The following is a 20,429-nucleotide window of genomic DNA, read 5'->3' on the forward strand; positions in this document are numbered from 1 at the left end:
AAGCCAAATACGTCTGTTTCTAAATCTGGCCTGTGGACTGCTGTGTGTGGTCTTTGGCGCCAGACTCTGGCTCTGGTTAGTTATTAAGCCTCTGACACTCAGGTTCCTCATTTACAACATGCTGGGTAGACTAAAAGCTCATTTTCATAAAGAATTAGGCATGTTGTTCATGTCATTGAACACATGTGCAGAAGATATTTTTCTAGTGTCTGCTACTTAGAAGACCTCAGTAAACGGCTCTTCTACAGATTGAAATTTGTTTTGTTTTAATTTTTTTTCTTCCAAGACTAATAGAAATACAATTGAATAAAAGACCACTAAATTTACATCTCTCTTTTAGGTGAGTAACTTACAGATGAGCAAAGTAATGCTTGAAATGACAGAAGTAAGTCACCTTTGTTTAGCAAAAAATCGATGGAAGTGTCCATTTCTTGCCATGCCACAGTCACACCAGTCCAACATTACATGGAGTCTGAACTTTCACTTTCGTATAGCGGAGGCAGTATTAGGGTTGGGGTAGACAAAGAAAATCATGGACATCTACAAACGGCCGACACACTTGAATTTACAGCCAAGGGCACATGTATAGCACAACTAGCACCTCGCACACCTGGTGGAAACGTTTCCTCAGGGTTCTGACTCTCCTTTGGGTGCCTCGCCCTTCCTGACTCCTCCCCACCCCCAGGCATCTTCCCAGCTGTCCATGGCCTCCACTCTTTCTATTCCTTTTGCTGATGAAGCAAAAGTGACTTGCTTCCTGCTGGCCTGAGGATTCTACCCATATAAAAATTCAACAGAGAAACACCAGCAAGTTGCTTACAGATTCGCATGCCAGCTCCCATAGAGTCCAGAGTGGCTATAGCCATGTATGGGCTCATGTGTGATATTGACATTGTCTTTTTTGTTCACTTATTTTCTATTTACTGAGAAAGAGTATATTGCTGAACAGAGCTGGTCTAGCTAGCCTGTCTGTCCTGGGAACCTCCTGTCTCCACCTCCTGAGTGGGCCACCAAGCCTGCTTGCTTTTATGTGGGTGCTAAGGATCTGAATCCTGGTCCTAACCCTGGTGTGGCAAGTTCTTCATTTAACTGAGCCGCCCCTCTGGATCCAGCTCATGAGTTTTGAGCAATTGTGGTTCTCTGAAGGTTAAGTGAGACTTCTTTGCAATGAGTAGAATTTAAAGAGCTAAAACACCAGGATCACTCCCTTTAGTTCCTCTGACTTAACTCTTCCGTCTAGGTCCACCAGTCTTCCAAGTGTCTGGAAACCATAAGCAAGTATAAACACGAAGAGAAATGCCTTTTCTCTTGGCACCGAAGCGTTCTCAGAGTGGCTGGCCATGCCCTGCTCTGATAGACCCAGGGCAGAGTAACCAAATGCACACACACATCATCTCTTGGGCTTGAAAAGGACACAGTCCATGGATCTTGGAAAAGCTAAGATACATTCCAATGATGACAGAGATTTCAAGCTTTAAAAATAGAGTTATTTATTTTAGGCCTGCATGTGTGTAGGTGTGCTTTGTGTGTATGAAGTTCACGAGGAGGATGAATGTGTGTGTTGGAGCTCCTGGAACTGCAGTGACAGGTCCTTAGCTGCTGAGCCGTCTAGCCAGCCCTGACAACAGCAATTGTGTATCCGTAAGAGGTGGTGCAAGCAACAAGCAAGCAGATAGCAGTGCTGGGGGGGGATGTGTGTTTGCATTAACTCTAGGAAGATCTGATGCATGTCATGTGAAGCAAGAATAATTTTGCCTTTTCCCATGGAACTGATTGATTGTCTACGATAAGATGGCATTTGAAAATGACCTAAAGAGATTCCTTGGGGAGTTACGGTGACTGTAATGTATAGCGGTTCTATGTATAGCCACTTAGAGAGGAGAGCATTATGAACAGCTATGAAACTCTGGCTGAGACTCAGGGATGGGAAGGGAGGAGGGACAACACGGATTTGAATAGATAGGCATAGAAGGGTAGGGTCTTGGGGAAGAAGAGAGAGGCCAGCGAGGAACTCAGCAGCTGTGAGAACTGAGCAGTGGGACGTTCTGCTGAACTCCCCGATTCCACTCTTTTCAGGCACTGTGCTTCACAGGAGAAGCCTTCACGTTCTACCTCAGGGGGTATTTGCACAAACCTTTTCTCAGACTCTCTTCTGTAATCTTCCTGCATCTAGGTTTATCTGATGCTTAGATGATTCTGGAGATTAACTCAGACAAAGAATCATTGCCTCATTCCTGACAGAAGCCTAGGAGGTTTCACCATGATTCTCTCTGAGCTGTAACCTTCTTCAGGATTATAATGTTTGGGGGTGTGAATGAAAATGGCCCCCATAGGTCAAAGGGAGCGGCACTACTGGGAGGTGTGGCCTTGTTGGAGTAGGTGTGGCCTTGTTGGGGGAAGTGTGTCACTGGGGAGTCAGGCCCAGTGTCACTCTCTCTTCCTGCTGCCTGCCCATCCAGATGTGGAGCTCTCAGTACCTCCCCAGTACCATGTCGGCCTGCGCCCACCAGGCTTCTCATTCTGACAGTAAAGAACTAACCTCTGAACTGTAAGCCAGCCCTAATTAAATGTTTTACTTTATAAGAATTATCGTGGTCATGGTGTCTCTTCACAGCAATGGAAACCCTAACTAAGACATAATGTATAATATATTTTAAGTTGTCTTGTGCGGTTTGAGTTCACTGAGAAGCAGAGTCTGGAAGTTGAGTTGCCCCCAGTTTCAGATTCAAGTGTGTTTGTCTCATGGTATCCTCCAAAGGCCCTTTGTCTGGGGATGGGCTGTCCACTAACCATTCTATGCCAGGCAAGGAAGACAACAGCAAATAGTCCTAAAGGAAAACACTGTGCCCTTGAGAACAGGGCAGAAGGCTTCCCATCCCAACAGACGTTACTATTGCCTATCCATCTATGATACAAAAGTGCCTGCCATGGGAATGTGAAGTCAAAAGTCCAGCCATGGAGAGAAAGCTCAACTGGGAACTCCAGTTGGCCTCAACTTCCTCACTAGGTCCTAGGGAACTCTGTGAGCACACAATTTGATGACATTATTTCTATATATTGCTATTTTTTGGTTATTTCACCTGGCAGTCATCTACTCTGACCAGACTCTCTTGGTCAAGTGTTTTTATTAGGCTAAACTTGTTCCATGGACTCTTCTACTCTTGCAAAAATACTTTGTTTCTTGAGCAAGTGCAGCTAAAGAGTACAACAGACACCTAAAGACTAATTTCTTCCTAAATCATGGAACATGAAATGCAATAACTAGCTAGCTAAATACATGACCATATCCAAAATATTCTCTTTTAAGTGTGGTAGTACACACCTTTATTCCCAGCACTTTGGAGGCATAGGCACGCTGATCTCTATGAGTTTGAGGCCAGTCGGTCTGCAGAGAGGGTCAGAACTGATAGCGTTATATAGTGAGAGACTGTCTCAACAATACTTTAAGATTATATTATGTACTTTTCACTTTTTAGTCTAAAAATAAGTTTGTTAGTGGGGTTCTCTGGCTTCCTGTGGATTACCAGCTGTGTCCTCTCTGACAACTCACCCGAGCACTTTGCTTCTAGTTCTCTTACATGTGGGAAGGAAAGGGGCTGCTTACACCAGCACTGAAGCTAGATTGGCTGGAGGAATTAAATTGATGAATATATGGCAAGTTTTTAAAGAGTGCCTGATGCACAGTAAATATGGAAACATGTTCTGTATGATAATGATACTGTTAGTAATTATAATTGAGGAGGAATTTTCCTTCAGGTAGGATTAAACTGCGTTTACTTTGGTCTGAAGTTCCCAGGTGGGTAAAGTCTACTGATTAGTATTTTCTGAAATCTTAGAACACATTGAGGATGCTGGCTGCAGGCAAGGCTCTGCTGCTCCACATGCCAAGGAGGCCCAGGACTGAAGATGCCCAAGACGCCAAATGAGAGGTCACAGCAGGGGGATGCTCACTACCACCCAGCCTATTTGTCCCCAATTCGGATAACTCCTCCAGATACACATCAAAGCTGCTCTGATATTTAAAATTCTATGTATCTGCTTATATGGGGCTCTTTGCTACATACTATTTGTTTTAAAAGATAGAGAACAAGTTCTCACAAAATGCAAGACTTTCCCCCTCTTTCTATTTACGAAGGTCAGCCAAGTAGTCCTTGAAGTGCTGGGGAATATTGGAGAAGATAGCATGAGGCCTCACATTTCCATTGACTTAGTGGGTATTTCCAAACACACATGAGGAAATCAGAAAATTGGGTATTTTGTAGATAAACACCCCGTTACAGGTTGTGGCAGTCTCTGGGGGCAATCACAGAAATCGTGCCTATGCATAGGTGGTTTCCAGTTAAGTAACTGTGGTTTCAGATTCATTTCCAACTTGTTATCTTATAGGAATTCCAGACAGGAATAGAAGAATGAAGAGTCTCCCTAAGCTACTGCCCAGTATTAGACTATTTGGTACTTGAGGGCTTCTTCAGAGGATGTGTAATCACATCTCAAGTGAACTGATCTTAAAATGGGAAAGTTGGGCATCTGCAAGGTTGAGTCTGGACTAGTTCCCTTGCCTCTCCATTTATGAAATTGTTTTTCCAGTGGTGCAACAACATGGATATATGTACCCAAGCAGGTACTATGAATATGAACTTGAGTTGGCCCACAAAGGAGGACAGTTCGAGGCAGATTTTTAAATACAACAACAGGTCTAGGATGGTGACTGGCTTCGTTGGCTCTGACAAAGTCATCTAAAGGAGAGGGTGTGTAGAAGGTTATTTTTTGGTGAGAAAGGTCAAAGCCGGTCTGTTGAATGGACGAGTGTGCATGGTGTCAGCCTTGGAGTCTGTCTGAGAAAGGGGTGAAGAGTGACCATTAGTTATGTAGGCAGAAAAAGTCAGAAAAGGGCAAGTGGAACTGTCCCGTTATCCATGGCGGGTGTGCTCCGGACTCCCCTGTGGATGCCTGAGGGTACAGGGAGTACCCAACTCTATACAGGTTACTGTTTTCCTCTTCATGCATACACACCTATGGTGAAGTTTAATTTATAAATTAGACACAGTAAGAGATTAAGAATAACTAATAAAAAGAAAACACTCATGAAAATACACTGTAATAAAATGTATGGCAACGTGTTATCACTCATTCTCTTTCTTAAAACACCCTGTTCGAATGCACTCACCTTCTAATAATGGGAAATGATGAAATACTTGCCCCATGAGATGAAGTGAGGTCAACGATACAGGTTTGTGAAGTAACACGAGACTATCACATGAAGGACTTCAACACAAACACTGTCGTCCCAAGAAAGCCAAGGTGATAACCGCAACGGCTCCCCTGGGAGGAGCATGAACAGCATGGGCACACTGGTTAAAGGGTGGGTTGAGATTTCAGGTTCAATACAGGGAAATGAGAAGTTACATCTTAGAATGTTGCACAATTTAAAACATATGTGTTGTTTATTTCTGAAAGTTTCCATTTAGTATTCTCACACTGCAGAGGAAGAGGGTTGGTAGTTGGGACTCCAAAACGTGAAACCTGGCATGGTGGCATCATGTCACAGCAAAAGTCACAGAGTGACTATTGGGGAGAACACTACATTATCCTTCTCTCTCACTTTCCACTGGCAAAGGTTTTGTGTATGTTTAAACAGGGCATACAAATATGTCCGCTCCCCCAGTGTATGAGAAATGCTAATACCAGAGAGTATTTTCATTTTTCGTTTCCAGAGCTATGAAAGTGTGTGTGTGTGTGTGTGGGAGGTTTAAAAATATATTTTTGCTGTTTTCATTATTTCTTATTTCCACTTAGGAATGCTGCTTTTGTAGCAGGCGCTGTCTAAAATGAGCTTTGAGTGTTGTGAGAATAGACGTTTATCTTTTCTCTTTTCTCTTTCTCAGAAAAAGGTAATTTCAGGGTCTCTAAGTTGCTAGGAATCCACTGTACCCAGTACTGAAGACTTTAATTTATATAATTTAGATTACTCGGCTAAGGGGATGGTCTAGAGGCATAAAGAAGTGGGCTGGAAAGTGGACAAAGGTTGGTGTGCAGAGCTGAATACTGCTGCTGATGTGGCCTCACTGCAGTTCACCCACTCATGTGAGATGTGGAGGAGATAGGGCGGGTGTGTGCAGAGTGAAGCAATTTATGAATACTCAGCCATGAAATGGAAAATCAAAATGAGACACGTATGACTATAAGGATCTCGGTCTATTAATATTCAAATATTAAGACCTAGCTTTCTTTGCAAGACAGCTGAATATTTACTGATCAAAAAATGATAGCATAGGAAGAGAAACATATTTAAGAAAAACATTTCCACAGGATTTGATTGACATGTGGTTTGCTTAAGTCAGGGCAGTAGTTAACTAATTAAAATGTACTTCTCATCTGAATGTGTCTTTAAATTTAAGAACCCTTGGAAAAAATTCCCAAAGTACATTACAACTTTTCATAAGGGTGACACATGGTCCTATTTTCCAAAGACTTTGATTTAATATTTGAATGCAATGGCATTTGACTTTGTTAGTATAGAGTATTTAAACTTAAGAAGAAAATACCTTAATTTGCTTATGCATAAGCCTATTAAAAACATTTCTAGGGGCTCTTGTTATGTTTATTCTCTAGAACATAACCTGTCTTTGAAGTGGTATATTAGTTCTTAAAAAGTTATTCCCAAGTTGAATAATTAGACTGCAAACCAAAGCTATTCTTAGAGTGCATTCCGCACAGAAAACGCTGCACATGGAGCTTTGATTCAAGTAAGATTCTTATAAAACTGTTATTGTTAGAGCTCTATATTCAGAACGGCAACTTTTGGTTTTGATGATTATTCCATCCTGAAACAATTGCCCCCTTTCCAATTAAGGCAGAATTAAGAGCACATTTCTATCTGATGATGTTTAGAAATGAGGACCTGCTTGGTTGTGCTCATTTGTCTCTTCATGGGGGGCTCAACCTCCTTCCTCCCCCCATCCTGCAAAAATGAAAAGAAAGCAAATCAATCCCCTGAAGCTTTTCCTGGAAGAGAAAGGTGGCTTTTGTTGTTTTGATCTTAGCATGTTGTGCATTTTTACTGGCTGTTAAAAAAAAAGCCAGAGCTTCATCTGTTTTTCTGCTCTAATGTTATAATGTAAATCACGGAATGCCTCCAGATTGATAGTAAAATGCCTATGCCCAAACACCTCACAATGGATTCATCATCACAGTAGATAGGGAGATTCAGGAGTAAGAACACCACCCAGTCATCTGATGCATGTGCCACAGACTGCTAAGAATAGATGCAAGCATGGTAGATGATAGATGCCAGGATTTGGATACATAGTTCTCTCCATTTTTGACCCCCTTATTTTACATGCAAGAGGCTTTCTTGGTTAATGTAACAGCTGGCTAGATTATTGCTTCCATGGTATAAGTCACAATGCCAAAACAGCTCTTTCTCCAACATTTAAAAGCACATCAAGTTGTTTACATGTCTCCTTGAGATGATTTTCCAATAACTTTGTGCCAATTGCTGTCATACTCTTTGGTTTAGAAAAAAAAAAACTTCATTCAATCAAGACAACTTCACTTAGTTAAATTTCCCCCATACAGAGAATTGTAGGAAAATTACAGTAGTTGATTTCAGGCCATCATCATTAAGTCAATTCAGGGCTTTAGAAAATGAATGCAAATTACAAATGTGGAGTTGTGTAATTAAACATCAAATAGTCCAAGTGGTAAAAGTCATAGAGGATCTGTCTCTCCGCTCTGCTCAGGTCCTTTAAATACCGCCTTACCACTTGAGCACTGGTTCTTTCATCAGAGGAGTGCCTATCCTTAAAGTTTGGAAATTTCAGCTCCTTTGGAGCACCAATCAGCTGGAGAAAGTAATTGGCATCTTCTTCTAATGACTCAAACTTCCCTACAAAGTTGTAGTTGATCAAACATGGATAGCACAGTTTGCTGACCCTTTCCCAGTGGATATCCATTCCCACTGGACGGTGAGCATCCAGCAAATAGTAGACGAATTCTTTGAATTTCACTCCAGATCCATTATTTAATGTTTCCACATAGACATTTGGTCGGTATTTCTTTATAATTGCCTTCCCAAATACTGGATGGTAGTAACTATTGGGATGCTCGAATTTATCTCTAAATGCTGACACTAATCTTTCCATGGGATCTCGAACAAATACAACTTTGGTATAGGTATTCAAACGCATGTATATTCCTTTTAAGTCAAAGCTATTTAATGTCTTCAGATGCTTCCCATAGTGCACAGTACCATGAGAAATGTTGTACACAGAGGAAGCCAATCCATTTAGGACCATCAGAACCCTTTTCCAATTAGAGCAGCCAGCCTTTGGTACTTCACAGTACAGGATTTTGTGTTTGTCTTCTACATAGATCCTGGATACCATTCGAAATATGTTGGACTGGGGATCATTTACTCCACCATATTTCTTGCAAAACTCATGAAGGAAAGACCTACGTTTCTCTTGGGTTGCACCTGCTTTCTGCCATCTGTGACCTTGGACTGAACTTGTGTTTAAGGGCTGAGTGACCAGTGGCCAGTTTATTTCAATGGGCTCAGCTCCTTGATGTGTTCCTATTGAGTTATCTGTTGATGACTGGGGAGCTCTGTTCTCCCCCTGTGAATAGCTGCTTTTCCTTAAAACCCTAGTGGGTCTCCCCAAGTTGATTGGATTTCCTGTTTTCTTGTTTAGGTCCTCAGGCATGTGTACCTCGGAGTTCTGTTAAAACAGGAAAAAGACATATTAGATGCACATTCAGAAGTGTGTGGATAGTAGATAAAGAACTTTGCATATTTGTTTTTAGATGTTACAGAGAAGAGCATCCTAAGTATAAGCTGGGAGAAACAATTTAGCGAGGCAGGCTGAATATACATTTTATAGTAAGATTTTTTTCACAGAAATCCAGCAATAGAAAACAAAAATTAGTATCCTTAAGACAGAGAAGAAAGGGCCCTGAAAGTTCTGTCTTGATTTTGCCTGTAATGCAATGAAATAAACCTCAGTCATTCTGTGCCTTAGTGATTCACCAAGTCCGCTATTTCCAAGTAGTATTACTGAATGGACATGCAACCCAGAGCTATATTTAGACAGCAATCTTTTGTTGTTTTATGGGCAGGTACTTTGTAATATATAGAAAAATTCAAATTCATAAACTACAACTTAAAAATTGTAACAAGACTAATTATCAAACCCTAACAAATATTTCAATTTCATCAACATTTACCAAAAGTAATGTATTTGTCCATTTGAAAAACATTTTATTTTCAATTCATTTATCATGACAATGTGAGTTATAGTCACAATATCATATACTTTTATTCATGTATAAGACTGTCCATCTTCCTGACTTGAAGAAAGAGTTAGGAATCCAGTGTAGCTGGAGAATTTCTCTCCAGCTCCCACCAAGTCCCACCAGTCCTGGAGCCCACTTATAAAATGAACACACAGACTCTTATATTATTTAAACTGCTCAGCCATTATCTCAGGCCTATCATTGTCTAGTCCATTTCTACTAATCTATAGTTTCCCAAATGGCTCATGACTTATTGGTACCTTACATCTTCCTTGTCCTGGCGGCGGCTCCAGCAGTCTCTCCCTCTGCCTTCCTATTCCCTCAATTCTCTCTCTGTTAGTCCTGCCTATACTTCCTGTATGGCTACTGGCCAATCAGTGTTTATTTATACAGAGTGATATCCACAGCAATCCAGAATGATATCTTTGATGTCTTATTGTGTAAAATTACATTAAAAGTAGATTGAGCTATTATTCCCCTTGCCTGACTTACTAGCCCACTTTCTAAGTGGTTATCTTTTGATTATTTCCTTTCTCTAACTTGCACTGGCTGGGATAGGGAAGCCATGGAACTTGGGATTTATGCGTGGCATTTCTAATAAGAACAAACCTCTTAAAGACATTGGCTTTTACTCTGAGTAAGCTGAGGAGCTATTGGAGGGCTGTGAACAGAGAGTGGGCATGATCTCACTTAGACTTGGAAAAGAGAGGTGATTAATATTTAGGGTCTTCAATGTGTTATTGGGAAATTTACAGATAAATGATGTATTGAGAAGGTACTACATGGCACAGTCAGAGTGCAGGTAGAGGAAGTGGGAAGACTCCTTAAGATTTATTATTTATTTCCCCTGTGTCTACAATGCACTATAGTTGATGGTAGTTGCCCTCAAATGTTGCAGATGAATGGACTTTAGTCTTCAAAGACAATTAAGAATTTTCTACTAATTGAGTAAAAGGGCAGAGAAACAAGTACTGGAGCCACCTTCAGACAGAGTGGGCCTCCACCAACTTAAACATAAGATGATCAAGAGGAGTTTGTGAAGTATCTCTAATTATCATAAACCAGCTGTGTAGCCTCATGGAAGAACTGCCTCAAATCGTCTAAATTGCTAAGCCACCTAGTTGAGGTCTCAACTCTAAAGCTATTTATCTGCTCTCTTTCCCAGAGATTGCCCGGATTCTTCAAAGCCCAGTTCCTTCTTTGTTCTGATCAATGATTTATGGTCCATAAAGTTGTCATCAATTATATATGACTTTTCTGTATGTTTGAAAGATCACACAGTTATTGGCGGATGTGCATGAGAAATACTTCACACAGGACGTGTGGAGGCCCACAGAAGTTTCCTAGCTAGATCTGAGCTTGTTTTACCCAGCAGGGCTGCATTAGAGGATTGCTTGACCATGTGCATTGTTACTAGGTGACTGGAAGGGTCTACACCTAGCTGAGCTAGGGGAAGGTCTTTGCTCCACCCCTTGGCATTCTTATAAATAGCCATTTAGAAGAGACAGAAGGGGTCAGTGGATAATGATCCAGACTCTCCAGAGGCTATCCAGTGTTTCTGTCTCTCTCTCCTCTATATTTCTATCTCAATCTCTTACCATTCTCTCCTCAAGAGTACCCTAGAGAAAAAGTGGGAGCTGGTCTCCCACAGGACTGTAACAAGCTGCCATGATTATGTGTATCACTAACGCCTCTATTATCACTACAAATAAAAATTGTAATTATTGTTACTTCAGGAAAAGTAGTAACATTATTTTATCACCACGGTAAAATGAATTTCAAGTTTCCTCAGTTGTTCATTACTCTCTACACTGTGATTTGTGTGTCTCTGTATGTGGCCTAATTAGTTACAAATTCTTGCCTCACAAATAAACCCAAACAAAAAGAAAATCAGGCGTCTGCTGTGCCTTCTAGACCTCCGTCATCATCAAATTCCAATTTTCAGAATTCTAGAATGTTTTTCTTATAATTTTCTCTTATTAGATTCTCATATTGTGCTCACTTTACCCTTTCTCAAGTAATTGAAACTTCATTGTCTGGAGCCAAGTGTCCCTTGGGCCAAGAAGTAAGGGGCTATTCCCCTCCCGTCCAATCCACTTCCAGGTTAGCTCCCAGAGAGACCTCTGCTCCTGTGAAACGTGGGTTCTGTGGAGTCTCTTCACCCTTATCTTGCCACGGCTCTCTGCTTCGTGTCTTGGCGACTCTGGCTCCTAATTCAGACGCTGCACCCTTACTTCTCTTCTTAGCACTACATGTCGTAATCAACATGCAGTGAGCTCAGCTCCTTAGCCACCTCATCTGTAGTAGAAGTCCTCTGCGCGTCACACACAGGAATGGTGCCTGAGCCGTCTTTGTCGTTTCTCTGAGTACCGCTGCCTAACTGTCCGCCTCACTGCGGCTTCCCATTGTGCAATCCTTGGGTGACTTGAACTACACACCCAGGCTCCTGGCAGACACACAGCGGCTTCTTCATCGTTTACTTGTCAGGAAGTTCCTCTAATGAAGCTTTTCCTAGTCACCCCTTCTGAGCCTTGCTTCTTGCGATCCTCTCACTGCATGCTGCTGTTCTGTTTTTCTTCACAGTGCTAATAACTGTGTGAAATGACTCGACTGGCTTCTATGATATCCCTTTCCATCCAACCCCACCCCAACCTATTAGAATATTACCACTGAGGTCTTAATTCCTTGTTCTCTGTGGTTCGAGCAAGACATAATTACTGACTTTAATAAATGTGGTGATGACTTAGTGACGACTTCCAAATCTTATGGCCTTATTAAAAAATAGTGCTCGTCAAAAGGTCAAGGTTGACTTAGATAAATAGTTGACTGATTCTTGTAAGGCACCAACTATCTGTGCTCAAACAAGTCTTTGGCAGAAGAGAAAACAGAGCAGTCACAGGAAGAGCCATTTGTGCTATGGTGGGTGTGGGGTGTGGAGCTTTGCCTGCCTGCCCAATCAGATGGGTCAGTCACTTGGATTTGCTTTGGAGCCTCAGCAGGGCTTGTCAGCATTCTGGGTCCCCAGGTCTCACTGCTGACTCAGTGAAGCAGAGTCTCTATAGGTGAGTGTCCCAACTGTAATCAAACAAGCTCTCTTGGAGTTCCATAGGCAGTGGTGACATTTGGTGACCACACAACGTCAGCACCAAAGGGAATTCAGAAAAGAAAGAATGTGGTCTGAAGATTTCCTCTCCTTCTTTAGGGAAAGAATGCTTTACAGTGGACACGAATACTTTAAAGATGAAACAGAACTCAAATGTAAGGTCAGATGCCATGCTGGGCTGTGAGTGGGACAGATAGAATGCTTCCTGTTTATCCACCCCTTGTCAGTTGTCTGTGATCACCAAGCAGCTTTCAAGCAATAAGTTCAACAGAATGAGGGAAAGGCTCACCACGTGCTAAGACTTAGACTTCTGACCCTTCATTGATTTTTTTCTCCAGGCCAGGCAATTTCTTTTACTCTGATCAAACTGAGGTATAGGAAAAGGGCTTGTTCTTGAAAGTGAGGTGGCAAGAGGCTCACAAAGTGCTTCCAGATCTTCTCCCAGAAACTGTCCCATTGTTCCTATTTACTCTATAATAGCTGTTCTCAGGGTTTGGTGCCTTCCTGCCCTGTCATTCCACTCAGATCTGACTCCTTCCAGTTCTAGCCAAAGCTTTCCAGGACTGAGGGATTTTAATATTAAACTATAATATGCATTAATATAAAGCAAATATTAACATTAATGGCATGCTACACTTGAGGCTTATAGAGAATCCCCAGCTCACCTCCCCAACAATGCTAATAATAACAGGAATACGAGGAGTGAAACCTGAAGTCGGCTTTTCCTTGGAATTGTCTTGAAAGCAAACACCTACAAAGCCACCTCGTTCCTCCCAAGCTCGTTTGTATTTTTGAAATGGCCCTGTTGCTTTTTTGGTCACCCATTCATACATCTGAGAGCCTTTGTAACAATCAGAAAGTAAAGTGACTATTTTACAACATGCTTGCATCTTTAAAAATTTATTTCCTCTTTTTTATTACCTAGCAATAACGTGATGTACTTTGTATCCCGTGACTTATTACTTCTTCACTGGGTATTCTGTAGTGTCTTCCCAACTAGACTTGCTGCAAATTATTACCAAATTGGACTCCACCAGATACTTTCTTTTTTGCTCTTTGACAGCTTGGACTGGCTCTGCCAGATACAAACTAAAATCCTGATCCTCAGGTGGTATCTGTAGACTGCTTTGGCTGGGCCACTTCTCACTGTTATTTACATCTCTTCTCTTCCACGCTGTCCTTCTTTCTGGGACATTCAGGCTCTTCTAAATTAATACTCAATCTTAGCTTCCTTGTGAAAACCACTCCGACCTTTAGCAAGTGGCTCTGCCACCTTCAAAGATGGCATTAACACTTCATCCATGCTATTTGACATTTTTAAAACTGGAGATGTTCTGTTTTTTTTCCAACACAATATTTTTGATTATTTAGAATGTCACATCATGCACTCCATCACACTCACTTCCAAGTCTTCCCAGATCTCTGCTCCCCACCCTTGTGACTTCCCCCAAAAAAAGAGAAAAGAAAGAAAGAAATAATGAATGAAGGAAAGAAAGAAAGGAAGGAAGGAAGAAAGGAAGGAAGAAAGAGAGAGAAAGAGAGAGAGAAAGAAAGAAAGAAGGAAGGAAGGAAGGAAGAAGAAGAGAGAGAGAGAAGAGAGAAAGAAAGAAAGAAAGAAAGAAAGAAAGAAAGAAAGAAAGAAAGAAATGAAGTCCAGTTTTTGTTGGCCATATACTCACTGGAGCATGGCCAAACTCCCAGTGGCCAGTTCCTTAAAGAAAACCAAGTCCTTTCCTACCCCCACCCCGGCAAGAAACCATGAGCTATGAAGAGCTACACTTCAGCATCCCTATCACAATTTTCAAGAGTTCTCTTCAATGACCTCCTGTCTAGACTGTGTCTGGGGTGAGGCGGAGGGTGGGGAAATAGGTTGTCACAGAAGCCTCTATGTCTCTCATTCTCAACTGTGAGTTTGCAGTCATTGATAGTGTTTGGCTGGGACCTCCAGCTCACTCCTGCTTGATCCAGAAAGCCCCATTCCTCTCCCTCCAAACTCCACCCTCCCAGAAAAATCTCCAACAAAGAAGAGGCACCAAGAAACCCAGTTCTGCATTCTCAGCAGCTGCGGTGGCTCCTCCCCTGAAGTTGCCAACAGCCCAAGTCCCCACCTACAGCAGTCAGTTTTTGACTAGACTTGGGCACAAACCCAGTTTGTGGCAGACTCATCATCACCCCCTCACCTACAGGGTGTAGAAGCTCCTTGCTTTAGTTTGGGCGTGTGGCTTCCCCAATCTCTGAGGCTGGAGGGCTCACCTGGGAGTTGCTATGCTCAAATAAACCCATTCTTTGGCTTTTTCAGTTAGGCTTTCTGCATCGGCGAGAAACCTATTATGACGTCACAGAAAAACTACTAGATAGCACTGCACAGGTAGCCCTCACAGACCAAGGGCATCCACATGGCCTTTGGGGCCAGCATTTAAACCACAGATTAAGCTATGGCTATAGTTTATCATAAATACCTTTAATAAATTGACATTGTAAACTTATATGAGAGATATGTGACTATAGATAATAACAACTGATATTCAGACATGCAAAGCAGTAAAAATCCTGGAATGTTAATTAACTTCACACTGAATTTGAAAACTTCATCCTTATTATTCATCCAAGGTCACTAAATCAAGGACACCTCCCCCGGAGGATTGTGCTTTCCTCCCATCAATGTCACTGGGAGCCTTCTAAACATCAGGTGTGTGCTAAATGCCAATGACAAAAAGGATAAAAATCTGTGGCCCCTTGAGGAAGCCAAGGATTAATTAGGTTTAAGAAAATATGCAATAATTTCCGTAATGAAAGATGCACCAGACATTTGGTTAGTGGTGAAAATGTTGCTTAATGTATCTGGAGATTTTTGGGGCCAAATTTTGCAAATAAAGTGGTATCTCAGATGAGTCTGAGATGAGGGCTGGAAGATTAGGAGATGGAGTGGCCAGGGGTTGTTGTGGAATATTACTTTATAGCAAATGTATTATTTTTTTTATTTGTCCAACATGTAAAATTGTAAAAAAAAAAAAAAAAAAAAAAAAAAAAAAAAAAAAGATAGGATTCAGCTGTTTTTATGACTTAGTTCATATTACTGTCTCAAACTGATGCTAACCAGACTGTAAAGAATCCTTATTTTTTCACTTTATATCTTTGCTCCCCATTGATTGGTCCATACTTCATCTGTTAAGTGTTGATCACGTCCAGATTTCTCTGTCTAAAAAGTGTCACATTAGCTTTTATTGTGTTCTTGAATAAATTATTAATAACTAAATGTTCCTTTGCCTGCCCAAGGCACTTGATTGGTCTAATAAAAATCTCAGTGGCCAATAGCTAGGCAGTAGAGGGATAGGCAGGGCTGGCAGGCAGAGAGAATAAGTAGGAGGAGGAATCTAGGCTTGGGGGAGAAGGGAGAAAGAATGAGGGAGAAAGGGAAGAAGACACCTGGGGCCAGCCAGGTAGCCACCAGCCAGCCAGACATGGAGTAAGACATACAGAAACAAAGCAAGAAAGGTAAAAAGCCCCGAGGCAAAACGTAGATGAAGAGAAACAGGTTAAAATAAGGGCTATCAAGAAATGAGCCCAATGTTTGAAACCTGGAGCTTATGCAGGGACACTTGGCTCAGTCTGGGAGGAAAGGGCTGGACCTGCCTTGACTGAGTCTACCAGGTTGATCGCAGTCCTCGGGGGAGGACTTGTCCTGGAGGAGGTGGGAATGGGGGTTGGCTGGGGGGAAGGGGAGGGTGTGGGAGGGGGAGAATAGGGAACCCGTGACTGATATGTAGAACTGAATGGTATTGTAAAATAATATATATAAAAGAAATGAGCCCAAGATAAGATTATTCATAACTAATAGTAAGTCTCCATGTCATGATTGGGAGCTGGTTGGTGGCCCAGAGAAAGCCTACTACAGGGGTGAAAAGGAATGTGGGTGCTGAAACCGAAAGTCCTCCAGAGGCCCAGAATCAGGTGAGAGGAACAGACAGGTAGGACTTGAACTAACATACATGGCCTGGGAAGGCTGAGTCTGTGCAAATGGCTTGTACATTACAGTATGAATGGTGAGAATTTTTTTTAAATCTCTCTGTGTTCACATCTGTGAGTACATGTGCTTTGCATGATGCTTGTGCGGAGCTCAGAGGAAAACCTTGGGTGTTGGTCCTCAGGCACCCTCCACCTTTAGTTTGAGACAGAATATCTCAGTGACCTTGAACTTTGACAAGTAGACAAGGCTAGCTGACCCACGAGCTTCCAGGGTCTACCTGTCTCTGCTTCCCATGTTGCTGTCTTTAGGACTGCAGTGACTGGTGGCACATCCACCTTCTTATGCTAGGAACTGAACCTGGGTCCTCTGCAAGAGCATCAAGTTCCACTAACCACTGAGCCATCTCTCCTGCCTCAAGATTCTGTTTCTTCATCTGCAAAGTAGGCATGAAAAATTGTACTTGGTAGTATGCTTGGCAGTATGCATTGAGGGTCTATCCTGTACACCAGGTACTCAGGCACTACTGTGCTCCTGGGAGATCCACCCAGGTCTTTACACAGGGTTTTCTATAAGGCAATGACAGAGTTGTGTCTTAACGTGAACATTCTGGTCACATTTAGAAGTTTCTAACAAAGAACTAAGTCAGTGAGTTAAAAAGTAAAAAATGGACTTACTTGAATAAATTTAGGAGCCAGGGTAAAAGAACTACCAAGAATGACTGCCATTTCCCCCAAGGAGAAGTTGATATAGTGTTATGGAAAGCCACAAGTGTGAGTTCTCACTCCTTCAACTTCAGATCTCTAGAGTTTGAGGTGCCTCTGAGGCCGCTGGAGGAGACCTGGCTATGCTTCGGTGAGCTGTTGACTGTGCTACCTAAGTTTGTGGGCATTGAAGGCACTAATAAGGAACACAGTAGTCCTAAGTTCCTGATGTGTGCTATATCCTCAATATATACTACCAGGTATAATTTTTTACGTTTACATTGTATAGGAAGAAATAGAATCTTGGGACTGGAAAGATGCCTCAATGTTTAGCAGCACTTGGTTCTCTTGCAAAAAAAAATTCCTGTGTAGTTCCCAGTATCCACATACCAGCACTCTACTGTCCACAAATCTAGTTTCAGCTCTTGTTCAGCTCTCTGCAGGCATAAACATGCATGGAGATACTAAAAAACACACAAATAAAAATAGACTTTAAAAAAGAGAAACAGGTATATTTAAAAAGTAAAGAAAGAGGCGGGCGGTGGTAGCACACGCCTTTAATCCCAGCACTCGGGAGGCAGAGCCAGGTGGATCATTGTGAGTTCAAGGCCAGCCTGGACTACCGAGCGAGTTCCAGGAAAGGCACAAAGCTACACAGAAAAACCCTGTCTCGAAAAAACCAAAGGAAAAAAAAGGTAAAGAAAGAATATAAAAAAATAAAAACTTTATTAAAGCACATGGCTTAGTAGAAGAGAAAATCCAAGAGCCTTTTCCCTCATGGCACAGAGGCTCCCTGTTCCTATTGTAAGGACAGGCAAGGAGGACCTGGGCTGACAGCCACTCCAGGGGAAATCCATCTGGATAGGAGTAAATGGGGAGGAAGGTCTGGGCCCTGGACTGCAAAGAATTGGGTTGTCAGGCAAATAAATGTTTTCTTTTCTGGCTTAATCCCTTCGAGAGACCCACGTTTCTCTAATTGTATTACATGAGTCAGGTAGTATCATGGTTCAAGTTGCATCAGAGATGCAATAAGAAGTCTGTGTGGTGTTAACCCCCCCTCCACCTCTAAAGGATTGGGATATAATATCATAACTAGCAATTCATGGGCATCTGTAGGACTTGGTCCAACTTTGAGCTATAAGGATGCATTGGGATTTCCAGCATCTCTGGAGAAGGGCAGGTGTTCTACAGAAGGCAGAACACAGCACCTTGCCTGGGACCAGGGTTATCTTTTTTTTTTCTTCCCTGGGACTTGGTCTATCTAATGAATGGAAATAATGGTAGTAACTGTGTCCTGAGTGGAGAATATTAACTGTGTCACTATAAAAAGAATGCTTGTAAAAAGTGACTGGCCATAGTAAGTGACAGTATTATGACTGTTTTTAAGATTGATTCATTTGCTTCTTTTTACTAAGAAATGTTGGTTTTATTTGTTTATTTTAGTGCATCTGTGCATGTGCGCACACGTGTGTGTGCGTGTGTGTGTGTGTGTGTGTGTGTGGTGTGTGTGTGTGTGTGTGCGTGCGTGTGTTATATGTACATATGTGTGAATGTCTGGTGTGCACTTGAATGCTAGTAGAGGCTAGGAGAACGTTGCTTATTTTGCTCTATCTCTCTCCTCCGTGTTCTTGGAGACAGGCTCTCCCACTGCCCAGGGAAGGAGGCAGGTGGCCAGCAAGGCCATGGTAACCCTTCTGCCTTTGACCCCATAGCTCTGGGCTTACAAAGTGAGTGGCCATGCCCAGAATTTTCTGTGGGTACTTGAGATTTACCTGCTGAGGCTCCTCTCTAGCTCTTGTTTTTTTTTTTTTTTTTTTTTTTTTTTTTTTTTTTAATAAAACTGACAGCACTTGTGGTAAATATGTGTCTTTCATGCTCATTACAAATTTGTGCTTATGGTGTCATTTTGAGTGTCTTTGATGCTCTTAAACAGGTACAATGATGGGAGAGGCTTGATGGTCAATGAATACATTTGGTGATGAGACTACTAATTAATAAACAGATGCAACTTCCTCCTTTTCATATCACCTAGCATTTAATTCATTTAATTCTATTGTATCTTTTGTGACTTCTCTTGGTTGTAGACATGGGTATGGTCACATTTCTTCACACTAGCATGAAGACTCTATCATGTGTAGTTAGTAATAAGAGTACTGATAGGATTGGGTGGGATGCACTGAGCCAGTCCTTTGTGGGGATGCAGATCAAAGCCTCTTTACACCACAGCTTCCCCTCTGTCTCACATTTTGATTTCAAGCCTTTGAAGTTGAATACATAATTACATGAGATGGGAAATCTAAACTAATTTCTATAAGACAATAAGGGTTAATTCAGATGCATGTGATTGTAGAGTCCTCATAATCCAAAGTCATTTTCCCATCTCACCCTAAGCCATTCATTGAACAAAGGTTTCCTGACTAAGGAGGAGCCAGGTGATAACTGTATATCTGCAGCACAGCTACCAATACAGACTTTGTGCATAAACAGCCTTGGTCCAGAGGACAGAGAGAGATATGGAAAAGAAAACCAAAAATCACTACAGGCACGGCAGCCTATAGTATGACAGAGACAGAACACAATGCTAGAAGATCAAGAAAGAGCCAGCTCGGCAGGTGTGTTGGCTCAGCGGCTAAGAGCACTCACTGTAAGCCTGATGACCCGGGGTGGATCCCTAGGACACACACATTGGAAGGAGAAGAAAGCTCCTACAAGTTTTCTTCTGACCTTTACGTGCATGCCCTGGCATCTGTGTGAATCCGCATAGGCACATAATGGAAAAACAGCATGTAAAACTTATAAAATGTGAGGCAGTTAATTTTAGTTTGGAGGAGAGAGAAGGCTTCTGGCAGAATTCATGTGCCATAGAAAATCACTCTGCTTCCTGGCTTCTGACTTATTTCCTCCCTGAAGTGCTGTTTAGCTTACCTAGTTAGTAGCACAACACAGGATCTAGCTGATCTAGTCATGGTGTCAGTCCGAAGAGGAAACCCAGGTCCTCACACCTTTTGATAGATGAAGGACCTGACAGTGAGTTTAACTAACTTGCTCGGGTGAACACAGTGGCTGCTGGATCTTAACTAGATTTAGCTGCGTGTCACTTGTTTTCAGCTTATCACAAATCACGCAATCTATTCTTTAATATTAACTAAAGGAGCTGGTGTGAAGAAAGCACCAGACACAGGCTGTTAAAAGAGAAAAAATCATCAGGAGCAGAAATTTCAGAGTCAGGCAGAAGTGGTGTTTGTTGTGCTGTTTCTGTCTGGTAACCATGGTCAGCCTGCTTTGTTTGCACGAACCTCGGGTTCCTTGTGTGTGTAGTGCAGGTGGTTGGCATCTGACTTGTTGCGAGGTTGGATTACAGGAA

At 42.0% G+C, this 20,429-nt stretch overlaps 1 protein-coding gene across 1 annotated transcript in view; it reads right to left on the reverse strand.

Moving 5' to 3' along the window:
• Positions 1-5,420: 5,420 nt before the first annotated feature.
• Positions 5,421-20,429, reverse strand: part of Chst9 (carbohydrate sulfotransferase 9) — a 261,426-nt gene continuing 246,417 nt past the window's right edge. Inside the window, exon 5 of the mRNA XM_028892022.2 lies at positions 5,421-8,720. Within this exon, the coding sequence (XP_028747855.1) occupies positions 7,659-8,720 (1,062 nt within the window). The 3' untranslated portion in view covers positions 5,421-7,658. The remainder of the gene's footprint in view (positions 8,721-20,429) is intronic.

The sequence above is a fragment of the Peromyscus leucopus genome, chromosome 19 (assembly GCF_004664715.2).
Source record: "Peromyscus leucopus breed LL Stock chromosome 19, UCI_PerLeu_2.1, whole genome shotgun sequence".
Classification (NCBI taxonomy): domain Eukaryota; kingdom Metazoa; phylum Chordata; class Mammalia; order Rodentia; family Cricetidae; genus Peromyscus; species Peromyscus leucopus.